General features: G+C 40.0%; 1 protein-coding gene across 1 annotated transcript; it reads right to left on the bottom strand.

Annotated features, from left to right (window-relative positions):
- Window positions 1-634: 634 nt before the first annotated feature.
- On the bottom strand, window positions 635-7979 carry LOC133874187 (DNA repair protein RAD5B). Its single transcript, XM_062312043.1, has 18 exons — window positions 6366-7979; window positions 6061-6194; window positions 5678-5813; window positions 5453-5506; window positions 4730-4879; window positions 4473-4624; window positions 4246-4330; window positions 3871-4086; window positions 3485-3628; window positions 3186-3338; window positions 2863-2930; window positions 2602-2724; window positions 2388-2487; window positions 2165-2277; window positions 1481-2057; window positions 1327-1398; window positions 1140-1238; window positions 635-987 (listed from the first exon to the last, which is right to left on the bottom strand). The coding sequence occupies exons 1-18, from the start codon at window positions 7839-7841 to the stop codon at window positions 865-867; spliced, it is 3975 nt and encodes a 1324-aa protein (XP_062168027.1). The 5' UTR covers window positions 7842-7979; the 3' UTR covers window positions 635-864.
- Window positions 7980-9737: the final 1758 nt, after the last annotated feature.

Here is a 9737-nt window from a genome sequence, read left to right as displayed (position 1 = left end):
CCTTTGCACCAAATCACCCTTTATTCTTAATTCTATGATCATCTACGTACAATTTATAAACTTTGAGCCGCAAAAATTAGACCATTTCATTTTCATAGAACAATTTCAATTTCCCCCTTCTGTTTCCCTTGTTTCATCAACACCATTAAAATGGCTTAATTCATTGTTACGTAGCCGAGCCGAAGGAAAACCCCCGTTGAAGCCGATCGAGGAGCTTTGGAAGCAAAAAAAAACTTTTTCCAAAACAGAAAGGCAACGGGTAGCATCACAGTCAAAGCCTGAGTGGATGCGTTTTTGACGCTTCCTGTAACGGACCCCACCCCAACTGAAACGGTGGGGACATATGCTGATGTTGTTAAGTTGTAACCTTCACATGCCACCAGGTTTTGACCCTTTACGCTTCAAACGGACGTTATAACATTAACCTTTGCCATTTTAAACCTACGCAAAACCGCGGCCTAGATTTGGTGAAGCCGAAACAACTTATGATCTAACGGCTGAGGCCCCAATTACGTGGTCAATCCTCGACCTTGGAAAACCAAGATATGATTGACACGTGTTTGGCCCACATTTGTTATTATCTCTATTGTCGTGTTGTTGGGAACTTTTGCACCGTTCTTTGGTCAAGGACTCAAGGATAGAAGCGTCATTTTCAGTATATTCATATATTTTCAACTTTTCCTGTGGCTACCCCCCGGTATATTCTCTCTATTGTGCTCTACATGGCAATCATTGTCGACGGAGAGCACCAAATTACCATTCACAATGCCAGAATTTACAAAATTGGGCATCTTCGGACCCATACAAAAAAACCCTCCAAAGCATGCATGCCCCTCTCGTCAAAATAAATTTAATCATGCAATTTCATCGGAAAAGCATTTTGAGCTCCTCAATCCTAGCCGTCCGAACCTCCTGATCGGTGAGGGCCCCAGAAATCATGTGCTGCTTACGTGCCTGGACTTGTTGCATTCTTTCCTCCACCGTGTCCTATCACATTGTCCACGTCAATGCCGTTTCAACAGTGACCAAAAACTTCGACCATATGAAAAATAAAATTCAAACTTTGACCTCGCCGGGAAGGCTTTGATTGGATCAATTCTGGACAGCTTGAAGCGGAAAAATGAATGAGTAAAACTTACCTTAACAATGAATCTTCTGACACGCACCGTTCGCTTTTGCCCAATACGATGAATTCGCATGATTGCTTGCTCTTCAACGGCAGGATTCCACCATGGATCCTACAACATGAAGGATAGAGATTATTGTATTTTTGAGAAAAAGAAAACAGAAAGAACAACTGTCAGAGAAACATGGCTGAGAATGTACCATTAAGAAGACATTAGAGGCTGCAGTTAGATTCAAGCCAACACCACCAGCTTTCAAAGACATCAGCAATACCTGAAATGTCAAAGAAACATATGAATATGATCAGCAAAAGCAGAAGAGAGTGTGAAAATTGTAGTTGGAAAATGGTGTTTACCATTTTCTCCTTGGTCTCGCTAAACTCCTTCAGGACACACTCCCTCTGCTTCTGCGCAAGCTTTCCATCAAACCTTAAGAAGCCGATACCTCTCCTCTTCAAGGGGATCTCAAGGAGATCAAAAAACGAAGTCCACTGGCTGAAAACAATGCTCTTTTCACCAGAACCTGACCGGCGAATACGTTCCAAGCAGTCAAAGAGTTTTGAAACCTTCGAAGACTCCTTCCAGTTCGTGTCAACATCAACCCAGAACTGGTTTTCTGTTGGGCATGTTATGAGGTCGGTCTTTTTGAGTAATTGCCGGCAAATTGGGCATAGCCCAGTTGTTGGGGTCCGCCAGCTTGAGAGGAGACACTCTCTACACATCCTATGCGCGCATGGAGTGAGAACAGGGTCGTCAGCATACTCCATGCATATGGGGCACTCTGTGTTTTCGCCCTTCCGGATACCGTCAACAACCTCTTCAATGTATGCATGGGTTGGGCCAATCTGCTTTGTAGTGGAAGAATCAGGATTGATTTCGAGGAACCTTCTTGCAAGCTTGTTCAGGTCTGCATACTTTTGGGAACCAGCACGACTGCATATGTTCAGACCAAGAATTATTCGAAACGAAAAGGTCGAAAGAATGTGGTAAAATGAAATTCATGACAAATTAGCTCATGGCATTTCCAATATTTTCCACACCTCATAACAAGATACGGGTGGTTGCAGCATTGCCTCAATCGAAGCAGTAGCTCAAGGATTGATGCAAAGTTGTGAAGAACCTTGCCTTGTGCAACAAACTGGTCAAATTGGACCTGTTTTCATAGAAGATTGTAAGCTTCTTCATTGATAAACAATACACTGAAAGCAATTCTAAGTACTTAGAATGCAGAATAATAAACAAAAGTAACCAAGAGAAACTTACTTTAGATCTCTTAAAAAGCGCATCATAAAAGTCATGTTCGGCTTCTGACTGTTCACACTCAATGATTTGAATGTCAGTTGGAGGTAGAACGAGAATTGGCCTAAAACCAAAAGGACCAAAAGTTATAATGCTGACAAAGTTTGCAAACGATAAAATGATAGAAAGGAGGAGAAGAGCAGCTTGAAAGGATCTGAGAAACTATAATAGTTATCACCTTCCTTCTTTATCCTTTGTTTCCTTTGTCCTTCTCAGCATCAATGGCCTCAATATAGCTTTGACCAGTCTCAGCCCTCTTAGATCACCATTCTCATAAGGCCTTTGAATCAATTTGTTCCACCTATATTAAGAATTAGAAAACGAAAATGATCAGCTAATAACGCATTCTAGCAAGCTTAAACTATTGAAGTTTTATAACCCATTACAAGAACAAAAAAGTGACGCCTGAAAAGTTCATATTGAACAAGTTTTATCCTACCAAGCCCAATTGCACCATGGTTCAACATGTAAGAAGCATATAAGGCTGTAGAGGTCTTCCAAATTATTCTGCAGCAAGTGATGACAGAGATTTCATTAAATTATAGGATGATATTCCGGTGAGTATTCCCTCTTCCTGAACTTCAAAGCTACCTTATTTAGATGTGGGCTATTAGTTGAAAGATGGATAAAAACGCACAGGATATTTGTAGAATAAAGAAAAAGCAAAGCAAATCGTATAATATCCTTCAGGGACTCCACATGCCCATGCAATTATGATTTTATCTCACAAACAGTGCACATAAACATATAAACAATGCAAACCTGAAGAGGGGTTCCCGTTAGACACCACCTGCAGTGTGACGACAATGTAAAGGCAGCCTGAGCACCTTGAGTCTTCCAAGATTTTATGGTATGAGCTTCATCTAGAACCACCCTATACCAACTGACCCTGTGGAAGACGCTGTTCTCTGCATCCTGTATCAGAATTACAAAGTTCCCTTTAAAAGATAAAAGAGAAAAGTGAAAGATAAATGAATATTAAGGCTACAAGGGTTCTAGTAGATGGATTTTATGGGTGTGCAAATGAAGCAATTGGCAAATGGAAGAGAGTATTTCCTTACATTTTTATAAGCGGCAGATAGTACTCCATATGTTGTCAAGACCACGTCGTATTCTGCCATGACCTTTGGGTCATTTGTTCTGCCCCCACCATAGTGAACAAAAATTGATAAAGTTTCTGGCTTCGAGTGGGTTTCAAGCTCATCCTGGAATTTTTACCAGTGTGATATAAGACATCTAAGGAAGTAGATAAAAGTGGTAGCATTTCAGAATTTAATGTTCGAAGTACCAGTAATTACTAAAGTATAAGCATTTCTTTTTCTCTTCAGCCTGTGGCATCACTGATCGACTCAAATCATAAATCCAAAAAGTGAGTTTTGAAATTACTTGGGTTTTGTCAACTCATGGCTATCCTTTAACTTATTAGCATAAGAGAAAGGATATTCACCTTCCATTGCCCTAACAATGCCATGGGACAAACAATAAGAGTGCCACCATTTCCTTTCAATGAGGTGTTCATATGACAATCTTTCTTTGTCTTCTTCGTAATTTCAGTAGTATCTGCAACTTTAGTGCCATTAGCAGGGCATCCTCTTCCTGGTCTTGCAAGTATTAGACCGATTGTCATTACAGTCTTTCCAAGCCCCATTGCATCTGCTAATATCTAAAGCATAGAATACTTCATTATGTTAGAAATAAAGCATGCAGACAATGTTGACATACAACCAACCCAACACACAAGGAAATATGAAACTGGTCATAACGGCAACGTATAAAAGAAATCCGTGTTGAAGTACAAATAAAGAGATAGTAGAGAACTCACTCCTCCTCTTGCCATCTGTGTTGCAGTTGGAAATTTAGTAGTTGCTTCCCCTGAGAAATTGTTGACATAAATAGAGGAAGCCCGCCTGCAAAACAGAATGTTAGGTCAAGTTAGATAATAGCTTTTTTACTTAATCAAGTGGCTATGTTATTAGTTGATAAAACAAACTTCCTTTTCATTTCTTCTCTCTTTTTTTCAATTTTCAAAATCTACAAGATGCTACATACCGATCGCATATACGATATGCTGCCCAGCATGGATGAAGAGTTTTTGCTGCTTTCTCAACATCAATTCCCTTTTCTAATTCTGACATCCAGTATAGTGCTTGTTTCTGGTACGGCCTAAGCTCACACATGAGTGTATATGGGGGTTCCATCTCCTAAAGAATTACAAGAGAGGAATCAAAAGAGGCAACTTGGTGACTTCCCATACCAAACTTGCTCCAAATTCTGAAGATAGGTGATAAACATTCAAATTGCTCTACCTCCAAGTTATACACTTCTACTGCCCCCACAAGTTTATTCAGAGATGACTCCGTGACAGCTTGTTCATCATTGGTTTGTTCTGTATACTGTTGACAACCCTTTCTTCGCTTCAGAATAGGCAAGGTCGATGCAGCTTCTTCTGAATCACCCTGTTCCAATAAACAAAAAGTATCACTTTTAGACCTGTGCATGTCTTCACTCCTGAGACATTACATGTTATCCTTTTCTGTCAATCTATATGTATCAGTGCATGTCTATATGCGCGGAATTGTTAAAAGTCCAGAAAATTAATGCATATGAAAATGTGCAACATATAAGGGCATATATATTCAGTTATATAATGGAAATTTAACTGCTTCATTGAATTTTTACATAGCAATTAAACAAATGAGTTTGGCATCTTGAGTGGCACCAATTATGGTATGCAGCTAACTCTAGAAATTCATGATATTCCAGTAGCTATCGGTTGTCTTGATGTAAATAACCAAATTCTATTTTCATGGGCATCCAAGTAGGCCTCAAAAGCATAGAGTTGTTGACACTAGAAAAGTTCAATTAAGATCAAATAAAAATGCCTGTTAAGCCAACTAAGCAATCCAAAAGGATCAATAAAAAACTATCCACTTACTTTTATTTACTCGAGCAGTTGAGATATTGAAAATCACTAGATACATAAAAATAAATAACAAATAAATAAAAAAGACGACAGAAGTCATACATACTTCTAGATTTAGCACACGTTTCCGAGAATGAAGGTCCTCAGGGGTAAACTCAGCCTGATTGAAGCAAAACACAGTGTGAACGAAACATAAAAGACTTAAGATAGAGAATATAAATGTCATCACAAGACGTGTGCTTATATAGAATTTCAATATAAACAAGAGAGAGAGAGAGAGAGAGAGAGAGAGAGAGAGAGAGAGAGAGAGAGAGAGAGAGAGAGAGAGTGCCTTCTGATATGGATTAATTTTCAGCAATTCGAACAGAGTGAGAAGAGGATAAAGTGTAGAATCAATGCTATAGGAAGCGTCTAGCCTCCACGAAGACTTGTCACACTCCGTGAATATTGAACGATGAATATAAAAGCTGCCATACATGTAATTAATCAGTTTCAATTAGACCAAAACGATCCCATAATGAGATGGTGATTATGAAAGCTTGCAAACTCCAAACCAGTCCGATTCATCGACTATGAAATGTTTGTTTTCACCACAACAGCAAAGAAAAGAGAAAACTATTAATATCTACTGTTCAGTTATTTTTCATTGTTTAGCATGTGAACAGGAGGATCAATTAAAGAGCAGCATTAAGAGGGCAAAAATTAGAACTTTACCTTACATACAACAGGATTTCTTGCATCATGGAAAGGTTTGATGGTGCAGCTACACATCGTCCAAGAATTTTAACCTTAGAACCATTTACAAGCGGAATAACACATTTTGCCCACTCCATTGGAAGCCGACCAATCTAAAATTTAACCAAAAAAAAAGATATAACTCATCTCTCTAAATTAAATAACCACATACCCAAAAATCTAAACAAATCAAAATCACATCAAATTAAATCATATATCAAATTTCTCCGGGGAAAAGACAAGGCTTGTACAACACAAGAAAACTGCAAACCAATTAAGTATACCTCTCCGAACCGTTTGGTAGAAAAGCGAACAATCCACTGAGCATTATGTCTCCAATGTGGGGAGGGAAATGTGAAATCAACAATCTCATTGTCAGCCAATTTCCTTCCTTTTGTGGTCGAAAGTGCAGTGACAATCGTCCTTCCCACCAGAAACCAATCTGGCTCCTCCGGAAAATCCCCATCCTGGACCAAGCCTGAACTAATCCTTCGATCTTCGTTTATTTCTTTCTTCACGGAAGAAAAGTTAGAACCAACCGACTGTTCTTTCACACATACCTTCTTCTCAGCCCCCAAAGCAGGTTCCTCTTTCACTCTAACATTAGGCCTAGACCCATTAGGCGACTCGGCTTTCTCTGAATCTTTAGGCTCCAACTTTTTCTCGTGTGAAATGGCAGATTCACCATCAGACTTAGTGTAACGCGCTAACAAAAGCCCCTCTTGAGAGGACATGCCGCTGACCAACTTTTCGGGTACCGATGGCCGATTACCCTCAAAACCCACATCAGGTTCTTCCTTGACTTTAATTGCTTCTGGTTCCTTAGGCCGCTCTACGTTGACCGGGGTTGTCAGCAACTCCTCCCCGGATATCGCCTTTGTATCTGTTGCCTTAAGAAACTCGTCAAACGACATTCTCTTCGAGGCATTAACCTCGTATTTTACCCAGCCGTCTGGACAATCTGTGCGCACATTTTCCCTCACGAGACGCTTGTCCTCAACCCCATTAGGCTCCTGCTTGACTCTGAGCACCTCCCTAGGCTGCTCTTCTTTAATCTGGGTTCTCAGACACTCCTCCTCAGACATCACCTTCGTATTCGTCACCTTAAGAAACTCATCAAACGACATTCTCGTCGAGGCCTTAACCTCGTCTTTTACCAAGCCGTCTGGACAATCTGAGTGCCCATCAGGCTCCTCCTTGACTCTCACCACTTCTGGTTTCTTAGGCTGCTCTTCGTTAATTTGTGTTCTCAGACACTCCTCCTCAGACATCACCTTCGTTTTCGTCACCTTAAGAAACTCGTCAAACGACATTCTCGTCGAGGCCTTAACCTCTTCTTTTACCAAGCCGTCTGGACAATCCGAGCGCCCGTCAGGCTCCTCCTTGACTCTGACCACTTCTGGTTCCTTAGGCTGCTCTTCGTTAATCTGGGTTCGCAGACACTCCTCCTCAGACATCACATTCGTATTCATCTCCTTAAGAGATTCGCCAAGCGACATCTTAACATTGACCTCTTCTTTCACTGAGCCGTTTTGACAATCTGAGCGCACATTTTCACTCACAAGAGCATTCACTCCGCTCTCGGGCTCGCACCCAATAAGCGGTTTCGCTTCCTCAGAGTCCTCGGAGTCGTCTGCCTTGATCTGGGTCGTAATCCGAGCGCCGGTGCTGGTAACTGTGCGCTTCACGGTTACGGGCGGGGGCAGGAAGCCCGGATTCCGAATGATATCGTCGATTTCATTCATGGGCTTAACCTCCATGACTTGGGATCAACGATAGAGGGTTGCTGAGGATTTGGGAGGCAGAGAAATGGCTAATCTGATATGAGAAAATGCGAAATAGCGAAAGAGGAAAAAGCAGAGTTTGAGCTTCTCTGTATGGGAGAAGCGAGGAAGAGAGATAGAGAAGTGATGGGATATGAAGGGATTTGGGTTTTGTACCACAATCAAAATTTAGCGCGAAAGGTTTTTACTGTGTTCAATTCCCGGTCTTTTCTGCTTTTGATTGCTTTCTTTTCACGATTTGGCGCCAAAAGGCAGTAAACATGGCAAGTAAATATATGCGACTTTTGGCAAGCGGAGATCTTTTTAAGGAGGGAAAGTTAACCCACTGTTGCGTTGAAACTTGAAAGTTTTGGAAAAGTGGCACCGCTTTTTAGGTTACCTAGAGTATTTAGGTCTGGCTCGTTAAATTTTAGCTAAATTTTAATTAAATAATTATATACTTTTTTAATTTTAATTACTTATATTTTAAAGTAAATACGTGATCTTTTCTATTTTAACTAATCATTTTTATAATTTTTTTTCTTTCCAATAAATTTGTTTTTTTCAAAAAATTATCTTATTTTTACTGTAATATTTTCAAAATTTTATTATTTCTCAACGATCATATTTTAAAAAATTTATCTTTAGTAATTGTCATATTTTTAAGATTTTGGCTTTTCCCAATCGGCATATTTTTAAAATTTTATCTTCTCGTAAAAGTTATATTTTTCAAAATACATCTTTTCTAATCATTATATTTTTAAAAATTTGCTGTTTAATTTTGCCTTGGGATGTTTGGACAATGAAAAATGTAATATTGAAGAAAAGTAATAAATGACAAAAAGCCTAATACTTAGAAATTGAATGAATTCGGGCTTAGGCACCCATCAAATGAGGTATGGACTAACACAAGTTATAAGAACATTCGCAGTGAACTCGTCAAACATACGAAATCACCAAAATCAGACGATTTTGTTCAAAATCTCGTCTCCAACGAGCTCGTCAACACCATCGTCAAATTGAGGATTGTCAGAAACCCTCGTCTCATCAGACGAGGGATTCGTCGATCGTCTCTTGCTTTTTTCCAATTTTTCATTCCATCTCTTTTCTCTTACTTTCCTGTTTACCATCTTCTCAAATGCGACGACCGGAGTAGGATCCTTCCATTCGACAGGTCGTGTGGCTGGTCGATTGGGCGCTAAGCATCGGCGTGGCGAGCTGTTCAAGCAGAGGTACGGCAAATCGTCGGCGAACCACGGCGTGACTGACCCAGTTCCTGTCGACGTTACTAGCGTTGATAATTTGGCCGATTTTGCTTCAGCCCTCAAAAATCCGGTACCCATAGTTGATAATCCGGCCGATTATGCTCCCGGCATAAAAACTAAAATAACAAAAGTAGTATTTTTCGTCAAAATTTGTTGAAATTTTGACAGGTTCACTACAAATGCTCTAAGGAGACTGTTGGGTCAAGGTTAGGATTGAAAACCCAAAGCTCGAACTTAAAAGAATTATGAAATTTAATATCTCGTTCGAACATGTGAAGTATAATGTCTAGACGATAAAGCATCAAATGGACGTTCGGACATAAAGGGTTAAGCATTCAGATGAGTTTAGATGAACATGCAGAATCTTGCACATCCGTGGATTTGATGGATGGGACGTATGATTAATGTGAAATGTCTGTTTTGGTCCGAATGAGGAACAATATTCGTCCGGATCAGATTGGATCTCCATGCGTCGATTGATGACTAGAGCAACGGGATGTTGATGGAAGCTGAATTTAATACTTCAAACTCGATTTTGTCTGGACGACCCCAATAACATGTTCAGACGAGCTTGCATAGTAGGCATGAAATTGCCTATTTAAACGATTTTCACTCTGTGTTGCCTTCC

Source organism: Alnus glutinosa, chromosome 1 (genome assembly GCF_958979055.1).
Source record: "Alnus glutinosa chromosome 1, dhAlnGlut1.1, whole genome shotgun sequence".
Classification (NCBI taxonomy): Eukaryota; Viridiplantae; Streptophyta; class Magnoliopsida; order Fagales; family Betulaceae; genus Alnus; species Alnus glutinosa.
Note: the sequence above shows the minus strand (reverse complement) of the source record. Positions and strands in the feature narration are given on the sequence as shown.